This window comes from Salvelinus alpinus, chromosome 33 (assembly GCF_045679555.1).
Source record: "Salvelinus alpinus chromosome 33, SLU_Salpinus.1, whole genome shotgun sequence".
In the NCBI taxonomy this organism is placed as follows: domain Eukaryota; kingdom Metazoa; phylum Chordata; class Actinopteri; order Salmoniformes; family Salmonidae; genus Salvelinus; species Salvelinus alpinus.
The window spans coordinates 20,030,958-20,051,493 of NC_092118.1; the positions used below are offsets into that span (position 1 = coordinate 20,030,958).

A 20,536-nucleotide genomic window follows, 5' to 3' on the forward strand; every position below is an offset into this window, starting at 1 on the left:
TATTTAAAATAACAATATTTTGCTATGTAACTACTGCATAAAAAAAGTGCCATGTATGTAAAATATGAGTCATATGTAAATGTAACAAAAACTAAGAGGGGATGGACCAAAAAAGTTGTTTTATTTTTTAACGATTAGTGAAATCATAGGTCTGCCAAACATTTAGCTATTATTACTCATTTGTTATTCAGTTTGATATCCAAGTGAAGAATTTAACATCGGAGTGGTGGTTGTGCGAGTGTGTGTGGATTTGGTTCTCTAATGTTCAATCACTGCTCTGGAGTTTACTTTTTAAATATTATATTCCATTTAGCAGATGCTTTTATCCAACGCGACTTGCAGTCATGTGTACATATATTTTACGTCTGGGTAGCCCCGGGAAACAAACCCACAACCCTGGCGTTGCTAACGCCATGCTCTACCAACTCAGCCATACAGGACCACAATAATGACACAAGATAATGAACACAAAATACTACCAAATGCTGTCACTGTAGACAATTTAAAAAAAATCTGTGTTACTCCGTGGCTGCCGACCGAAACCAGGTAACCATGGTAACAGGGTATCCCTGCCTGTTCACTTTAATGAAGAACACATGACATCATGGGGCTTTAGAGTAGACCGACCACCCCTCACAGTGATGTTATATTACAAACACATACACCTCAACACATACACACAAAAACTCATTCATAATACACAAAAGAGAAGTCATAAACTGCTCTCCTACAAGAATCACCAATAGGTAGGGTGGAGCTTCTGTGATTTATATGTTTGACAAATTTGAGAGTCTCTTTGTCCCTGTAGACAAGAGCCAGGGAGTTCTCCTCTGGATACACCATCAGGAGCTGCGGACAGGAGGACACCGATGAGAAATGACAACCACAGGAATCTAGTTGATCAGTTGCCATTTGAACAGTGACATCACTCACCTCCTCATCCTCTTCATTAGCAACGTAAGAGGTGAAGCCCCCAAACTCAGTCTGCCAGTCTGAAAAATAAAAAGACAGTTATCACACTTTAGAGTTGATATTGTGTATGATAACATTCGCACTTACAATTTTGAAAATAGTTCCCAAAACTATGATTCTAACCTACATTGTGTGTCTGTGTGTGCGTGCTTAGGCATGAGTGTCTGATTAAGCGAGTGTGTGTGATTAAGCGTGTGTGTGACTGACCAGGACAGCTCAGGGGCAGCAGTAGGTCAAGGGCGTACTCCGCTTTCGATGCGTCTCCATCGTGCAGTAGTGTGTAGCTCCCATGAGCCCAGCGACGCAGCTCTCCAACACACAACGGTGTGCTCGGCTCTTGAGGATACACACAGAGGGGTCAACACATACTTACAAAGGCATATTCAGCCCTGAGGAGGTACAGAAAGGTCAAGGCTCACAAACACACAGATCTGAGGATACACACAGGGGTCAACACACACACTACCAGTCAAAAGTTTTAGAACACCTACTCATTCAAAAGGTTTTTCTTTATTTTTACAATTTTCTACATTGTAGAATAATAGGGAAGACATCAAAACTATGAAATAACACATATGGAATCATGTGGTAACCAAAAAAACTGTTAACCTCTTATGGCTGGGGGCGCTTTTTTCATGTTCGGATGAAAAGCGCGCCTAGAGTAAACTGCCTGCTACTCAGGCCCAGAAGCTAAGATATGCATATTATTAGTAGATTTGGATAGAAAACACTCTGAAGTGTCTAAAACTGTTTGAATGATGTCTGTGAGTATAACAGAACTCATATGGCAGGCAAAAACCTGAGAAGAAATCCAACTTGGAAGTGGGAAATCTGAGGTTTGTAGATTTTCAAGTATATGCCTATCCAAGATAGTGTAAATTTGGTCTAATTGCACTCCCTAAGGCTTCCACTAGATGTCAACAGTCTTTAGAACCTTGTTTCAGGCTTCTACTGTGAAGGGGGAGTGAATAAGAGCTGTTTGACTAAGGGGTCTGACATCTAAGTCACGCGCGCAGCCGTGAGAGCGAGCTAGGTTCCCTTTCATTTCTAAAGACAAAGGAATTGTTCGGTTCGAATATTATTGAAGATTTATGATAAAAACATCCTAAAGATTGATTCTATACATCGTTTGACATGTTTCTACGAACTGTAATGGAACTGTTTTGACTTTTCGTCTGGACTAAGTGCCTGCGCCTTGTGAATTTGGATTTGTGAACTAAACGCACAAACAAAAAGGAGGTATTTGAACATAAATGATGGACTTTATCGAACAAAACAAACATTTATTGTGGAACTGGGATTCCGATGAAGATCATCAAAGGTAAGTAAATATTTATAATGCTATTTCTGACTTCTGTTGACTCCACAACATGGCGGGTATCTGTATGGCTTGTTTTGGTGGCTGAGCGCTGTACTCAGATTATTCCATGGTGTGCTTTCGCTGTAAAGCTTTTTTGAAATCTGACACAGCGGTTGCATTAAGGAGAAGTATATATTTAATTCCATGCATAACACTTGTATTTTCATCAACATTTATGATGAGTATTTTTGTAAATTGATGTGGCTCTCTGCAAAATCACTGGATGCCTTGAAAGCAAAACATTACTGAACATAACGCGCCAATGTAAACTGAGATTTTTTTATATAAATATGAACTTTATCGAACAAAACATACATGTATTGTGTAACATGAAGTTCTATGAGTTCCATCTGATGAAGATCATCAAAGGTTAGTGATTAATTTTATCTCTATTTCTACTTTTTGTGACTTTTTGTGACTAGGCACTGACCTAACATAATCGCATGGTATGCTTTCGTCGTAAAGCCTTTTTAAATCGGACACTTTGGTGGGATTAACAACAAGTTTATCTTTAAAATGGTGTATAATACTTGTATGTTTGAGGAATTTTAAATATGAGATTTCTGTTGTTTGAATTTGGCGCCCTGCACTTTCACTGGCTGTTGTCAAATCGATCCCGTTAACGGGATTTCAGCCGTAAGAAGTTTTTAAACAAATCAAAATATATTTTATATTTGAGATTCTTCAAATAGCCACCCTTTGCCTTGATGACAGCTTTGTACACTCTTGGCATTCTCTGAACCGCCTCATGGGGTAGTCACATGGAATGCATTTCAATTAACAGGTGAGCCTTCTTAAAAGTTAATTTGTGGAATTTCTTTCCTTCTTAATACGTTTGAGGTTGTGTTGTGACAAGGTAGGGGGGTATACAGAAGATAGCCCTATTTGGTAAAATACCAAGTCCTGGCTATCATGAGGACCGCCACAGGAATGGAAGACCCAGAGTTACCTCTGCTGCAGAGGATACGTTCATTAGAGTTACCAGCCTCAGAAATTGCAGCCCAAATAAATGCTTCACAGAGTTCAAGTAACAGACACATCTCAACATCAACTGTTTAGAGGAGACTGCATGAATCAGGCCTTCATGGTCGAATTGCTGCAAAGAAACCACTACTAAATGACACCAATAAGAGACTTGCTTGGGCCAAGAAACACGAGCAATGGACATTAGACCGGTGGAAACTTGTCCATTGGTCTGGAGTACAAATTGGAGATTTTTGGTTCCAACCGCCGTGTCTTTGTGAGATGCGGTGTGGGTGAACGGATGATCTCTGCATGTGTATTTCCCACCGTAAAGCATGGAGGAGGAGATGTTATGGTGTCTGGTGCTTTGCTGGTGACATTGTCTGTGATTTATTTACAATTCAAGGCACACTTAACCAGCATGGCTACCACAGCATTCCGCAGTGATACGCCATTGGGCTTAGTGGGACTATCATTTGTTTTTCAACAGGACAATGACCCAACACACCTCCAGGCTGCGTAAGGGCTATTTTACCAAGAAGGAGTGATGGAGTGCTGCATCAGATGACCTGGTCTCCACAATCCCTCGACCTCAACCAAATTGAGATGGTTTGGGATGAGTTGGACCGCAGAATGAAGGAAAAGCAGCCAACAAGTGCTCAGCATATGTGGAAACTTCTTCAAGACTGTTGGAAAAGCATTCCAGGTGAAGCTGGTTGAGCAAATTCCAAGAGTGTGCAAAGCTGTCATCAAGGCAAAGAATGGCTATTTGAAGAATCTCAAATATAAAATATATTTTGATTTGTTTAAGACTTTTTTAGTTACTACATGATTCCATATGTGTTATTTCATAGTGTTGATGTCTTCACTATTATTCCACAATGTAAAAAATAGTAAAAATAAAGAAAAACCCTTGAATGAGTAGGTGTTCTAAAACTTTTGACCGGTAGTGTACATACACAAACAAGCAACACACCTTTGTTATTCTTATTAGCTGATGGTGTGTCCCCAGATGACCCTGTGGCTTCTCTCTCTTCCTCATCTTCTTGGTCCTTCTCTTCCTCCTCGTCTTCGTCACTAGGGCTGAGGTAGTGCAGTCTCAGGCCAGTGAAGTTGGACAGAAGCAGGAAGAAAGCCTCCGAGCACAGCAGCTCCCAGCATGCACTCACACACTGGGGGAAGGACACTAACGAAGCCACTTCATAACATCTGCACAATGCACATATACAAAAATATTGACACACATCATATACATTTACAGTCATCATAACATCTTAGGGATATCTCTCTCACTCACACAAACAAACAAATTACTAGACAGGCTCACCTCCTGTTGGGAGGACCTTGCTTGGTCCACTGGACATCAGTCGATCGCAGTGCTTCACTCACCTCCTTAAACTTCTCCTCCTGTAGAGAGAGACACTGTCAACCAGGAGAGAGGCAGCAGGAGAGATGGAGAAATTAAGAGGTTGAGTAATGGGGTTACTTTGAGGAAATTCTTGAGCTGGATCTCAGAGCTGTCCTCAAACTCTTGCTGAACCTGTGACTGGTAGTCAACATCCAGATACAGTGGATTCAGCCACTCTAGCAGCAGTGTCTCCTGTGAACAGACACACAAAATACACACTCAGGTAAAATGCACACACACACACATGTATTTATTTCATGTGACCACATCATTGCTCTATGGCTGTGAGTTCTCTCTTTCAGAACAAACACACACATCTCTGGGAAGGTGGGGGCTCCTTGGGAAGGGGGGCTCGATGTGACGAGGGGGTCGCTCCAAAGACAGCCCGTGAAACCAGCCACTCAGAGAGAGACGACACTTATCCTCTGACAACACCTCTGCAACCTAGACAAACACACAGAGAGACAGCCATCCGTAGATTGCACTACTGCTACCTGGACAGGTGAGAGGTGTGAAGTGTGTGGTTGTTACCCGGTGGTATAGGAAGAACTACCTGGTGGAAGGAAACGGGTGAAACCTCAAAGAGAACCAGAGTGTTCCAGCTGGGCACCAGAGACTTCACCACACTATGGGGCTGGAAGTGATCTATGCACAAAGTAGATTATAGATTAAAACACACATGTTTAACTCATGCCAATGCACACACCCACAGACCAATACTTACCATCTGTGCTGAAGAGATCCAGGGTTCCTCCATCGCTGCTCTCCCATGGAGGGACAAGGTAGAGGATAAAGGCAACACGCCTCCCCTCCAACTCATCATCATGACACAACAGAACATCTACCGACAGAGAGATAGAGAGGGCATAGATAGAGATATGAAACAGATAGATAATGTATATTTCATAATTAATTCCAGAAATATGCATGTCCATATAGACTAACTATGCAGTGGGTAGAACAGGATATCTTGGGGGGATAGCTCAGTGCTTCTGCTCTTTTCTAGGAGGAGCATGCTAATATTAAGGCTTGCTCATTGTTTTTTTGAAGAGTAGAGGTAAAAACATGTGACTCACCAGTGTATTGGTACTTGGCACAGGAAACATCCACTGTGGGCTCCAGTTCTACCCCCAACACTTCCCCCAGCCAGGATCGAAACCGCCCAAATAGTGCTGCCCTGAAATCACACACAAAGCTCAAAAACAGCCTAACTGAGAGCATGCACATGTGAAAAACATCACACAGCTTGCTTAGCGAGTAACACTTTCCCTGATTCAGCACATACCAAGGCTTGAACTCAGGACCTCTGCCTCACAAACACATGTGACCACCATCCTGAAGCGTCTTACTCAGTCGCCCAAATGGAGACATTTGTGGAAGCACGCGCAAGTGGAGACACTTCAGGCTGAGGAATGAGTTACACAGATACCCATCTGCTACACACCCACAAAGCAAACATGTTCTCTCTACCTCCCTAAATTGCTCTCACACACACACATACAAATTACCTCAAGCCTGTGATGTGAGGCTCTTTTCTCTTTTTCAGGTCGTCTGACTGTAAGAGAAATTGTCAATGAGTATCATAACTCCCAATGTCATAACTCCAAAAAGCAGAGTAAAGAAACATTAGGAACAAGAAGCAACCCATTTCAAATCTGTATTCCTATCAGTTTTCCTTTTTCACCTGATTAAATTTGTACAGGTCGTTGGACTTCTCATGGAAGTTGAGGTCTAGAAGCTCCCTCTGTAGGTTCTCTGTAAAGCTGTCACTCTGGATGAAGTTCCTGATGATGCAGTGAGGGAAAGGGTGGCAGTCCAGTTCCAGGCCCCCTTAAGAGGAACACCAGAGGAACACTCAACGACTGGTCTACCAATATAAAAAAAGTTTTAACACTAATTATGTGAATAAATGTAACATTAACTAATGTATGTCTTAGAGTCAGTTGTTACCTCTGGATCATTTGCATTTGAGGTTCTAACAGCACATAGGAAGGTGGTAAACCTTCTCAATACTCCAAAAACATATTTTTTTTTGTGACACCCTTTTGTGACTTCTCTTTGGGTGCCATATATGTGTCATGTCATGCTCAACAATACAGTGCTCACAATACAAACAGTTTCCTCTCATCTATTTTCCTTTCCTACAATGCTGAGAGCCCGTACTGCAGCATTCAATGTCAGCAGAACAAACCCAGATGAATCGGTGGTGCGCATTGTGTACAAGGCAAGCAGGTACGAGCTCCGCAAATGGATTAGGGACGCGAAAAGACAATACAGACGCAAACTTAAATTGATGTTCGACAACTCAGACTCACGTCGCATGTGGCAAGGACTACTGACTGACAGACTACAAAGGCAAATCCAGCTGTGCGCTGCCCACCAAAGCCTCACTCCCAGACGACCTTAACACATTGAATGCTTGCTTCGAGGCAGACAATAAAGAGCCATCCAGGAAGACTCACTGCTCCGGACAACCAGGTGCTTTCGCTTTTCAAGGCTGACTTGAGGAAAACACTCAAAAAAGTGAATACTCACAAAGCCGCCGGCCCAGATGGCATCCCTGGCTGCGTCCTCAGAGGGTGTGCTGACCAGCTGGCAGAAAAATCTTCAACCTGTCCCAGGCTGTAGTCCCCACCTGTTTTAAGGAGACCACCATCGTCCCAGTGGCCCAAAAAAACAAGGTGTCATGCCCCGAGGCTGGCCCACACCAAGGCCAGCATGCCAGGCAGACTGGACCCACTCCAATTTGCCTACCGTTACAATAGATACAAATCCATTTCCATCGCTATGCACACGGCCGTAACACATCTGGACAAGAGGAACACCAATGTGAGAATACTGTTCATTGATTACGGTTCAGTATTCAACACTATTGTTCCCTCCAAGCTCGACACCAAACTCAGAGCCCTGGGTCTGGACACCACCCTCTGCAACTGGATCCTGGACCTCCTGACGGGCAGACCACAGGCTGTGAGGATTGGCAACAACACCTCCTCCACACTGACTCGTAACACAGGGGCCCCACAGGGATGTGCCCTCGGTTCTCGGCTGCACCCCCTGTTCACCCAGGATTGCGTGGCTTTGCACAACACCAACTCCATCACCACGGTTGTAGGCCTGATAACATACAATGACGAGTCAGCCTATGGGGAGGAGGTACGTGAATTGGGATTGTGGTGTCATGACAACAACCTCTCCCTTAATGTAAGCAAAACAAAGAGTAAAAAAAAAAAAATTTGAACCTTTATTTAACTAGGCAAGTAAGTTAAGAAAAAAATCTTATTTACAATGACGGCCTACTCCGGCCAAATCCTGACAACGCTGGGCCAATTGTGCACTGCTCTATGGGGACTCCCATTCACGGCTGGATGTGATACAGCCTGGATTTGAACCAGGTACTAGTGACGCCTCTTGCACTGATGCAGTGCCTTAGACCGCTGCGCCACTCGGGAGCCCAAAATTATTGACTTCAGGAAGCAGAGGAGGGAACAAGCCCTGATCCACAACAACAGGACTGCAGTAGAGAGAGTCACTAGTTTAAAGTTCCTCAGCATCCACGTCACAGAGGACATGTCATGGATCCACAACACCACCACTCTTGTCAAGAGGGTGCAACAGCGTCTCTATTTCCTAAGGCGGCTGAAGAAATCCGGCATGCCTCCAAATACTACCGCTGCACCATCAAGAGCGCCCTGACCAGTTTCATCACGGCCTAGTATGGGAATTGCTCCGTGCACTAATGCAAGACCCTCCAGCGGGTGGTGAAGATGGCCTAGTACATCACTGGGACTGTGCTACCATCCATCCAGGACATCTACTCGAAATGGTGCCCGAGGAAGGCACACGACATCATAAAGGACCCCACACACCCCAGCCACAAGGAGAAGGTATCGGCGCATGAGGTCTGATACAAACAGGCTCAGTGGCAGTTCCTTTCTACAAGCCATCTGACTGCTGAACACTTGAACTGGACTGACAACCTGTTCTGATTCTCTGCATCTTAGCACACATGTGCTCACTCATGCACAGACCCACACAGACATACACATATACAGTATTCAGACCCCTCGACTTTTTCCACATTTTGTTACGTTACTGCCTTATTCTAAATTGTTTATTTTTTTAAAAGCGAAAACAGGTTTAGACATTTTTGCTAATTTAAAAAAAACAAAAACATGAATGCCTTATTTACATAAGTATTCAGACCCTTTGCTATGAGACTCGAAATTGAGTTCAGGTGCATCCTGTCTCCATTGATCATCCTTGAGAAATTCTACAACTTCATTGGAGTCCACCTGTGGTAAATTCAATTGATTGGACATGATTTGGAAAGGCACACACCGGTCTATATAAGGTCCCACAGTTGACAGTACATGTCAGAGCAAAAACCAAGCCATGAGGTATAAGGAATTGTCCGTAGAGCTTTGAGACAGGATTGTGTCAAGGCACAGGGGCAGCAGGTAGCTTAGTGATTAGAGTGTTGGGCCAGTAACCGAAAGGTTGCTGGATCGAATCCCCGAGCTGACAATGTAAAAATCTGTTGTTCTGCCCCTGAACAAGGCAGTTAACCCACTGTTCCCCGGTAGGCTGTTTTTGTAAAATAAGAATTTGTTCTTAACTGACTTGCTTAGTCAAATAAAGGTTAAATAAAAAACAGATCTGAGGAAGGGTACCAAAAAAATGCTGCTGCATTGAAGGTCCCCAAGAACACAGTGGCCTCCATCATTCTTAAATGGAATAAGTTTGGAACCACCAAGACTCTTCCTAAAGTTGGCCGTCCAGCCAAACTGAGCAATCGGGGGAGAAGGGCCTTGGTCAGGGAGGTGACCAAGAACCTGATGGTTCTCTGTACCTAAAGGACTCTCAGACTATGAGAAACAAGATTCTCTGGTTTAATGAAACCAAGATTTAACTATTTGGCCTGAATGCCAAGCGTCACTTCTGGAGGAAACCTGGCACCATCCCTACGGTGAATCATTATGGTGGCAGCATCATGCTGTGGGGATGTTTTTCAGCAGCAGTGACTGGGAGACTAGTCAGGATTGAGGGAAAGATGAATGGAGCTAAGTACAGAGAGATCCTTGATGAAAACCTGCTCCAGAGCGCTCAGAACCTGACTTCCAACAGGACAACGGCCCTAAGCACACAGCCAAGACAACGCAGCAGTGGCTTTGGGACAAGTCTCTGAATGTCCTTGAGTGGCCCAGCCAGAGTCCGGACTTGAACATCTCTGGAGAGACCTGAAAATAGCTATGCAGCAACGCTTTCCATCCAACCTGACAGAGCTTGATATGCAGAGAAGAATGGGAGAAACTCCCCAAATAGACGTGTGCCAAGCTTGTAGTGTTATAATCAAGAAAACTCAAGGCTGTAATTGCTGCCAAAGGTGCTTGAACAAAGTACTGAGTAACAAGTATGAATACTTATTTAGATGTGATTTCAGTTTCTTATTTTTAATACATTTAATACAATACATTTAAAAATTATGTTTTTGCTTTGTTATTATGGGGTATTGTGTGTAGATTGACGAGAAAAAACACAATCAATTTTAGAATAAGGCTGCAACGTAACAAATGTGGAAAAAGTGAAGGGGTCAGAATACTTTTCGAATGCTACACACATATCACAACTGCTGCTACCAGACTCTTATTACACTGCTTAGTTTATACACTGCCGCCCTCCCCAATACACGTGAAAATATTAGCTATAAATTGTGCCTTCCTGTATTATACCTAAGCTAAAAAAGTTATTTTCTACGGTGTCATTTACTTTATGTTCGTAATATGATTTTTATTGTATTGTTGCATTGTCGAGAATGAACCTTCAAGTAAGCATTTCGTTGGATGATGTATAAGACTAATATAAGACGTGATAATGGTTGAGGTAGATAGTTTGATCCACATATTTTAGTGTTTTCAAATCAGTGGTCATGAAAGCAAAGTTGTGACTAAAGCTTTGCACATGACTGACAATATTGATATGTAGGGAGACTAATAGCGTATCAATTAAAATAACCATATATGTAACAAGACTAGCCAAAGCATGTGCTCGGTGTAAACACATGTAGCTAAGATAGCTAGCAGGTATCTGACCATGAGAGTACTGCGCTCGATGCGACCATGCTTCCTTCACTCCCTTCTTCACATCTTCGTCCTCGAGTAGTGGAGAAAGTTTTACTCTCTCTTCGCGTTTCTTTCTCTTCTTTCCTTTCTCGGCATTCTCGCCATCATCTCGCTGTCGTTTACAATTCATTTTTGTATAAATGAGTCGCGGTTCAATTGCGTCATAACAACGCAGCAGGACGTTAGTGGTTCCGAGTCTTTTCGGTGAGCCGGTTCATTACATTTAAAAAAGCCGGCTCACAAACGACTCTTCTTCGCAATGCTTTAAAATCGAGGGGGTCGGTGGGACACATTTTGACATGTTCATAGAAAGAGATCAGGGTCCAGAGTAACGCTGAGGTCCTTCCGTTTTATTTGAGATGACTGCGCAACCATTGATATTCATTGTCAGATCCGACAGCAGATCTCTTTGTTTCTTGGGACCTAGAACTAGCATCTCCTTTGTCAGAGTTAAAAAGTAAAGCATTTGCAGCCATCTACTTCCTTATGTCAACATAGCAGTGAAAGTTGACATTGTTTCCAAATGACATCACAAAGAGATAGCATATATAGTGAAAACAACACATCAAAACCAAGAGGTCATCAACACACTTGTTATAAGAGACAATGTCTAAATGAAAATAATCATTTATTTATTTTAAAGAAAATGAAATAGCATGACAGTAATACAGGTTAAAACACAACAGGAAACTCAATGCTGTTGTTTCTTTAATCAAACAAATGTATTCTGCTGCAAGAGCATAAAATCAGATTCTTGAGACACTGGGTTGCAGTTTAATCATGTAAGAAATGACTGAATTTTTTCAGATCCAAACAAAAAGTCTGACAGTGTATTTTCTTCCATCATTGTAAACAGCACATTTACAGTCCCTTCTCTTGAGGTGGTGGGTTTTTTGTTCAGCCTTACCGGGAAGCCAGAGGTGAGTAGCCTTATTTGGATTGCCTCACATTGTTTTACTTCACCTTCATGTCTTCATTTCACCCATAATTGGCTGCACTCACAGAGACAGCTAGCCACTGTGCCCATTCTCACACCATTTAGTTGTAGATAAAGTTGAACCTACAGGAAATAAATATGAATATACAGCATACCTGAGCTCACACACACACACCCTTTATACACTCATTCGAACACATACAGTGGGGCAAAAAGTATTTAGTGAGCTACCAATTGTGCAGGTTCTCCCACTTAAAAAGATGAGGCCTGTCATTTTCATCATATGTACACTTCAACTATGACAGACAAAATGAGAAAAAAAAATCCAGAAAATCACATTGTAGGATTTTTAATTAATTAATTTACAAATTATGGTGGAAAATAAGTATTTGGTCAATAACAAAAGTTTCTCAATACTTTGTTATATACCCTTTGTTGGCAATGACAGAGGTCAAACGTTTTCTGTAAGTCTTCACAAGGTTTTCACACACTGTTGCTGGTATTTTGGCCCATTCCTCCATGCAGATCTCCTCTAGAGCAGTGATGTTTTGGGGCTGTTGCTGGGCAACACGGACTTTCAACTCCCTCCAAAGATTTTCTATGGGGTTGAGATCTGGAGACTGGCTAGGCCACTCCAGGACCTTGAAATGCTTCTTACGAAGCCACTCCTTCGTTGCCCGGGCGGTGTGTTTGGGATCATTGTCATGCTGAAAGACCCAGCCACGTTTCATCTTCAATGCCCTTGCTGATGGAAGGAGGTTTTCACTCAATCTCACGATACATGGCCCCATTCATTCTTTCCTTTACACGGATCAGTCGTCCTGGTCCCTTTGCAGAAAAACAGCCCCAAAGCATGATGTTTCCACCCCCATGCTTCACAGTAGGTATGGTGTTCTTTGGATGCAACTCAGCATTCTTTGTCCTCCAAACACGACGAGTTGAGTTTTTACCAAAAAGTTCTATTTTTGTTTCATCTGACCATATGACATTCTCCCAATCTTCTTCTGGATCATCCAAATGCTCTCTAGCAAACTTCAGACGGGCCTGGACATGTACTGGCTTAAGCAGGGGGACACGTCTGGCACTGCAGGATTTGAGTCCCTGGCGGCGTAGTGTGTTACTGATGGTAGGCTTTGTTACTTTGGTCCCAGCTCTCTGCAGGTCATTCACTAGGTCCCCCCGTGTGGTTCTGGGATTTTTGCTCACCGTTCTTGTGATCATTTTGACCCCACGGGGTGAGATCTTGCGTGGAGCCCCAGATCGAGGGAGATTATCAGTGGTCTTGTATGTCTTCCATTTCCTAATAATTGCTCCCACAGTTGATTTCTTCAATCCAAGCTGCTTACCTATTGCAGATTCAGTCTTCCCAGCCTGGTGCAGGTCTACAATTTTGTTTCTGGTGTACTTTGACAGCTCTTTGGTCTTGGCCATAGTGGAGTTTGGAGTGTGACTGTTTGAGGTTGTGGACAGGTGTCTTTTATACTGATAACAAGTTCAAACAGGTGCCATTAATACAGGTAACGAGTGGAGGACAGAGGAGCCTCTTAAAGAAGAAGTTACAGGTCTGTGAGAGCCAGAAATCTTGCTTGTTTGTAGGTGACCAAATACTTATTTTCCACCATAATTTGCAAATAAATTCATAAAAAATCCTACAATGTGATTTTCTGGATTTTTCCCCCTCATTTTGTCTGTCATAGTTGAAGTGTACCTATGATGAAAATTACAGGCCTCTCATCTTTTTAAGTGGGAGAACTTGCACAATTGGTGGCTGACTAAATACCTTTTTGCCCCACTGTACACACACAAAAAAAAAAAGTGCTTTATACACAATATACAACACACACACACTACCTGCTTAGTAGTTGCGGTAGGCTGGATATGATTGGGCCATAGCCGGGGGCGTTGTCATAAAGCTCAAACAGAGGGGCTGCTACCAGTTTGTAGTTCTTTGGGACTGCAAACAGAGCTGAGACACAGAAGCAAATATCACTCAAGATTATGTGTGTAAAGTATGTAGAACAGATTTTGACTAGCTAAGGGACACTTACCTTTTTCCTGCAGTTGAACCAGGAAGAGCTTTTTATGCTCCTTTGGTTTAGTGATGTGGGCTGGAATGTAGGGATACTGCAGCAAAACAGACAAACACAAATATTTACTGTAGGCTCAATATCTCCTCCTCGATACATTTCAGTGTAAACTGTACTGTGTGTTGGGTTATGCTCACCTGTGGGGGTTCAAAGTTGGGGCGCCACCAGTTTCCGATGGAGTCATCGATCACCCAATCCTGCTTCACCCCGTCCTGCCGTCCCAGGATCTGACAAAGACACAGTAAAGACAATCACTATGGCATCACGGCGTCCTGCAGGATCTTAGAGAATGCTACCCCACTGGTAGACGAAAACTACTTTAGCACCTATTGACGAGTGTCTTTTGACTGGGGTAGTTTTGTTAAGAGCCCCTGACACTTTCTCGAAATATTAACACGCATCACTTGCAGTACTGTTTTGGAAACAAAGAATGCATCTTTCATATCAGCAAGAAATAAATCAATAAAAATATTATATATATATATATATTGTAACGACCCGGTATTGTGTTCTGTGTTTGTGGGTGTGTTATGGTTCTCATGGCTACTAGCAGGGGTTAAATATGTCAGGACAGATGGAAAGGTTGGGGGGGTATGATGGGTAATACCGCGGGATTTGGAAATGCATAAATAGGGATTACTGTCTCATTGTTCTCTCTCTTCTGTTCGTGCCTTGATCTGTTCCTATGAGAGTGACTCTTGACCCGACAGGGTAACATTGTGTACGTTCGGCATTTAGCGGCGTGGGTTGTGGCCGGAACAATAGCCCAGTTTATGAATAAACCTGTGTTCTGACCTGCACACCTAGAGTCCGTCTCTTTTCCCTTTATGACCCAGCCGGGTCATTACAATATATACACTGCTCAAAAAAATAAAGGGAACACTTAAACAACACAATGTAACTCCAAGTCAATCACACTTCTGTGAAATCAAACTGTCCACTTAGGAAGCAACACTGATTGACAATAAATTTCACATGCTGTTGTGCAAATGGAATAGACAAAAGGTGGAAATTATAGGCAATTAGCAAGACACCCCCAATAAAGGAGTGGTTCTGCAGGTGGTGACCACAGACTACTTCTCAGTTCCTATGCTTCCTGGCTGATGTTTTGGTTACTTTTGAATGCTGGCGGTGCTTTCACTCTAGTGGTAGCATGAGACGGAGTCTACAACCCACACAAGTGGCTCAGGTAGTGCAGCTCATCCAGGATGGCACAACAATGCGAGCTGTGGCAAGAAGGTTTGCTGTGTCTGTCAGCGTAGTGTCCAGAGCATGGAGGCGCTACCAGGAGACAGGCCAGTACATCAGGAGACGTGGAGGAGGCCGTAGGAGGGCAACAACCCATCAGCAGGACCGCTACCTCCGCCTTTGTGCAAGGAGGATCAGGAGGAGCACTGCCAGAGCCCTGCAAAATGACCTCCAGCAGGCCACAAATGTGCATGTGTCTGCTCAAACGGTCAGAAACAGACTCCATGAGGGTGGTATGAGGGCCCGACATCCACAGGTGGGGGTTGTAGTTACAGCCCAACACCGTGCAGGACGTTTGGCATTTGCCAGAGAACACCAAGATTGGCAAACCACTAGAGTGAAAGCACCGCCAGCATTCAAAAGTGACCAAAACATCAGCCAGGAAGCATAGGAACTGAGAAGTGGTCTGTGGTCACCACCTGCAGAACCACTCCTTTATTGGAGGTGTCTTGCTAATTGCCTATCATTTCCACCTTTTGTCTATTCCATTTGCACAACAGCATGTGAAATTTATTGTCAATCAGTGTTGGTTCCTAAGTGGACAGTTTGATTTCACAGAAGTGTGATTGACTTGGAGTTACATTGTGTTGTTTAAGTGTTCCCTTTATTTTTTTGAGCAGTGTATATATATATATATTTAAAAAATATTTAAAAAAAAATTAAAACTGTAAATTACTACACACCTTTATAGGGTTAGGTTTGTGTTCCCACAAGGCCATATCTCCATGTTACAGCGCTTGTTTACGGAAGACTTTGGCTGCCACCTGTGCTAATTAGCTACCTGTGTGTAAGCTAACTGGGGAGGAAGTGTTGTTCATAAACTGGAAGCACACAATGTGTGCAAACCTGCTACAATAAGTTACTTTTTAAAAGATTCTTTCTCAAAACAATGATTATTGACGTTTCTAAACGTTAAAACACAGCATCGGAATTGGAGTTTACACGGAGCCAAAACGTAGGGGAATGGAATGGCTGAAAACCCTACATACAGAGAAGAAGAGTTTGAGAGCTAAGAGAACGCTAGGATGGATGTCATCTGAGGTTGTGATTCCAACTCTGGCCGGCCTCCTTTGAAAGTGCATGTGTATCGTACCTCTGTCATCAGGCGTTTCAGCCCATCCACCTCATCCTCCCCCGGGCACAGCTCTCCACCTGGCCTGCAAGAGACATACAGACAAGCCTATAAGAGAACCATACAAACACGCATGCACACACTTTAAAAACAAACAGACTGTTGGTGTAACTCCTGCAGGCTGTGCTTAGTTGGTGGTAGTGCTTACAGTTTGAAGAAGGTGGTTCCCAGTTGCAACAGCAGTACATGGGGCAACCTGTGTTCATGGACAATAAGCACTCCTTCCACTGCCCTCCGCATGCCCAGCTTGTCAAACTCCTCCCGCATCCTCTGGAACCGTGCTGCCACTGAACTGTCCTTCTCATACAGAGGCTCCTTGGTCCCAAATGTGTAGTTGGTGAGAGGGTATCTGAAACACAATGTCATGAATACCATTTTTAAATGTGCACATCCCATAGCATGCCTCTACTAACATGCACACACTACCCAGAACAGGCGGTTGGTGGCAACTTAATTGGGAAGGAAGGACTCGTGGTAATGGCTGGAGCGGAATCGGTGGAATGGAATGAAATACGTCAAAAACACAGTTTCCATGTGTTCGATGCCATACCAATCGCTCCGTTCCTTCCAGCCATTATTATGAGTCGTCCTGCCCTCAGCAGCCTTCACTGCTACCCAGTCACCCCCCCACAAACGCACACTATATAGCTTTTGAATGAGGATGCATCTACAGGACGGTACACTATCGATTCATCATAATTTTTACGTCACAAACTTTGGCTGTCAAATAGGACATAGAGCCAGCTGCAAAGCTAGCCAGAATCCAAATAGACGTTCATTACATTCTCTCTCCAGTCGGAAGGTGGCTATGCAACGATCAGGACAGAGCAGAGCCGGCTCAAGATACTGCTCGGAAAACGTACCTCATTCCAGGGATGGGAGATGGCAGCGTACTACTAATTGTCTCATCATCCTAAATGACAAATCGAGATTTAAATACTGCTAGTTTTTTCATCAGCATGCTAGGCTAGCTAATGCTATAGCAGTCCACTAGATTCGACAACACTTCTAGTAGTTACCCACCCCAACGCTACGCCAGAGACGGTAGAGAAAGCAAGACACCCCACTCTCTAATTTTTTCTAATTGGGGCGCACCAGGGCGAGACATCTCACTGGCAAATGTTTTCTGGGCGGGGACAGGTGGAGTAAAAGGGAGGGGACAATAAGTAGACCAAAGCTAGCTCAAAGACAGAAAAATGAGCCAAAAGAACAAGCCAGATATTTCACCTGATGTAAATGTGAAGCATCTGGTTGGCATTTCCACTCACTACCAAATATGGTGATGAGAGGAAGCCCAGTGACTGGCAGTGGGAGAAAATGGAGCGTTTTGGATTTTGGCAGACATTCTACAAATTTTCTCATCGATTAAACATTTGATCTTAATACATTTGATCTTGATCTTAATAATATTTTCTGTTTCCAAAACTATAATCTGTAACAGAGTGGACTGCATTTTGTAGATTTAACCCCTTTCCAAAGTTTCTAAAAATGGTGTTGTTTAGGAGTGCACGAGTGAATTGAGTTATTGCACACATGCACTTCAGAGTAGGCATTCCCTAACGGAAATATGCAAATACATGCTACAAAGCGCCAATAGGATCTCACTAGCGGGTGTTGAGTGGTAGTGTTCTGTCCTCAGACCAGTGGTCCGGAGTAGGATTAGATAGGGTTAAATCGTGGAATTTCTATTATTAGAGGGCTAATAGTAGGAGGGGCAATTTTTCACTACTGTATCAAGAATTTTATGTAGGTAGGCCGTGAATGGTCTCACACCAGTGCAATAGGTGGTGGTGTATGCACCTAAAAGTTGGATGCGATCTGACAATCTAATCCTAAAGAAGAAGAAAGATCTCGCTAGCTCGTTCTTGTTTCACACTTTGCAAACATAATAGATTAATTCATATGAATACAAATCTGTTTTCACATCAATACATGGGTTCATTATTAGGCTACTTAACATAATTTACATATTTAATAGTGTCAATGGAAGTTGTTGTATGTCAACTTGTTTTTTGGAGTCCAGCCTTCTTTTTAATTGCGTTTTGATTTGTTAAAAAAATACAAATAAATATATATTAAAAAAACACTATTTCTTCTGCTCACGATGCTTAATTTACTACCACTGTAAATGACACAGATGAACTATCTTGGGTTAGTTATTTAAGCAATAAGGCCTGGGGGGTTTGGTATATGGCTGTTCTTCCCACGACGCAACATGGAGTGCCTGGACACAACCCTTAGCTGTGGTATATTGGCCATATATCACAATACCATTTATCTCCGGAGGTGCCTTATTGCTATTATAAACTGGTTACAAAACGTAATTAGAGCAGTAAAAATAAATGTTATCATACCCGTGGTATACGGTCTGATATACCATGCCTGTCAGCCAATCAGCATTCAGGACTCGAGCTACCCAGTTTATAAAAATATATCTTATATTATAGAGGTATGAGCTCACGGGGGAAAACATGCTCACGCGAGAGATGAAACGCCCACTTAGACAAGATCGTTTGTTAAGGTGCCTATTTAGCCACCATCTTCGGCTAGGATTCAACTTTTCATGGAATCTAATGGGCTGCTATAGCATTAGCCTAGCATACTGACGAAAAAACTAGCAGTCATTAAAAAACCTTCTAGATTTGTTGGAATAACTGGGATTGAGGTAGATTTTCCGAGCCAAATCTGTCGCCAACTCTGTGCTGTCCTGATCGTGTCATTGCCGTGTTCCAACTAATGTAACCAACGTCTAACTTTAGTCGGATTCTGGCTACTGCAAAGCTTGCAGTCCATGAACTTTTCCATACAATTGAATGAGACGGGTATTTTAGGAGTCTTTGCATAACCACGATACATACACACATAATCTGAAGTTAGAAACCAATCGTCGTCGTCCCCCCTTCATCCTGTTACTCACAAATTAATGGTTCTCTCCAAACTGAGCGGTTTTGCAGGCGCGCTCATGTATTTGTTCCCGCCGAACTGACTGACCCCGCGCGGCCAGCCGGCGGACGAGCGATTCGGAGCAGGCACACTCGACATTGCTCCAATACCACTAAACAAAATCTAGCTCCAAAATCCTCTGGTAGAAATGCAATGCAAAACATGTATTATAACAATAACAAAGAAAAATGGAAGGACGTAACCATGCGCAAATTGTCTTCCTCCCTTTCTCCTTTTCCTGTTCCGTGTTTGATGCAGTAGGTATACTTCGGCATTACCACCACCTATCGTGCTGGAGTGTAATAACCAGTAATAAAGTAGCTCCTATCGATGAAAATCTTACTAAATTCTGAGGTGGTCGAACTCTATCCAATTGCTTTGCCAACATAACCCAAAGGTTCTGTTAAATGTAAAAACTCTAACCCTGCATGGATAAGGTCATGATTGTTCATCAATAAAAGCACCTTCCTCCATCAAATCTAATTTTATTGATCAAATTCACATATTTAGCAGATGTTATTGCGGGTGTAGCGAAATGCTTATGTTCCTAGCTCCAACAGTGCAGTAGTATGTAACAGTTCACAACAATACACACTAATCTAAAAGTAAAATAATGAAATTAAGAAATATATGAATATTACATCGAGCAATGTCGGAGTGGCATTGACAAAAAAAGAAAAAAAATATTTAACCTTTATTTAACTAGGCAAATACAGTAGAATATAATACAGTATATAATTATGAGATGAGTAAAGCAGTATGTAAACATTATTAAAGTGGCCAGTGATTCCAAGAAAAAAAACATCTGTGTATATAGTGCAGCAGCCTCTAAGGTGCAGGGTTACGTAACCGGGTGAAAGTCGGCTAGTGATGGCTATTTAACAGTCTGATGGCCTTGAGATAGAAGCTGTTCTTCAGTCTCTCAGTCCTAGCTTTGATGCACCTGTATTGACTCGCCTTCTGGATGATGGTGGCGAGAACAGGCCGTGGCTCGGGTGGTTGATGTCCTTGATGATCTTTTTGGCCTTCCTGTGACATCGGGTGCTGTAGGTGTCCGGGAGGGCACGTAGTTTGCCCCCGGTGATGCGTTGGACAGACCACACCACTCTCTGAAGAGCCCTGCGGTTGCGGGCGGTGCAGTTGCCATACCAGGCAGTGATACAGCCTGACAGGATGCTCTCAATTGTGCATCTGTTAAAGTTTGTGAGGGTGTTATGGGCCTCTGTTGAGGTTTTCCTGTAACTCTCACGGGTCAGGAGGCTATACATGAGTGTGTCATGTTGGTAGGCTGTTACCATCACATAACACAGAGCTGTACACACGTTGTATATTCAAAACAGGCCCAGCCCAGAGTCACACACAGG

The 20,536-nt window shown here is 43.0% G+C and overlaps 2 protein-coding genes across 4 annotated transcripts; both read right to left on the bottom strand.

Moving 5' to 3' along the window:
* Positions 1-100: 100 nt before the first annotated feature.
* LOC139563234 (prolyl 3-hydroxylase OGFOD1-like) lies at positions 101-11,059 on the bottom strand. Of its 2 annotated transcripts, XM_071381681.1 has the most exons (13): positions 10,796-11,059; positions 6,388-6,533; positions 6,212-6,258; positions 5,780-5,880; positions 5,428-5,544; positions 5,257-5,348; positions 5,019-5,147; positions 4,782-4,895; positions 4,623-4,702; positions 4,272-4,504; positions 1,180-1,308; positions 934-992; positions 101-849 (listed from the first exon to the last, which is right to left on the bottom strand). In XM_071381681.1, the coding sequence occupies exons 1-13, from the start codon at positions 10,953-10,955 to the stop codon at positions 688-690; spliced, it is 1,569 nt and encodes a 522-aa protein (XP_071237782.1). In that variant the 5' UTR covers positions 10,956-11,059; the 3' UTR covers positions 101-687. The 2 variants fall into 2 exon arrangements, with proteins under 2 accessions (XP_071237782.1, XP_071237784.1); XM_071381683.1 differs by lacking the exon at positions 5,019-5,147 and having other exon boundaries at positions 548-849; positions 10,796-11,006.
* Positions 11,060-11,434: 375 nt separating this feature from the next.
* LOC139563236 (cleavage and polyadenylation specificity factor subunit 5-like) lies at positions 11,435-19,455 on the bottom strand. 2 transcript variants are annotated; one of them, XM_071381688.1, is made up of 7 exons: positions 19,147-19,455; positions 16,378-16,578; positions 16,191-16,254; positions 13,987-14,076; positions 13,811-13,886; positions 13,614-13,728; positions 11,435-11,885 (listed from the first exon to the last, which is right to left on the bottom strand). In XM_071381688.1, the coding sequence occupies exons 1-7, from the start codon at positions 19,269-19,271 to the stop codon at positions 11,864-11,866; spliced, it is 693 nt and encodes a 230-aa protein (XP_071237789.1). In that variant the 5' UTR covers positions 19,272-19,455; the 3' UTR covers positions 11,435-11,863. The 2 variants fall into 2 exon arrangements, with proteins under 2 accessions (XP_071237789.1, XP_071237790.1); XM_071381689.1 differs by having other exon boundaries at positions 19,088-19,176.
* Positions 19,456-20,536: the final 1,081 nt, after the last annotated feature.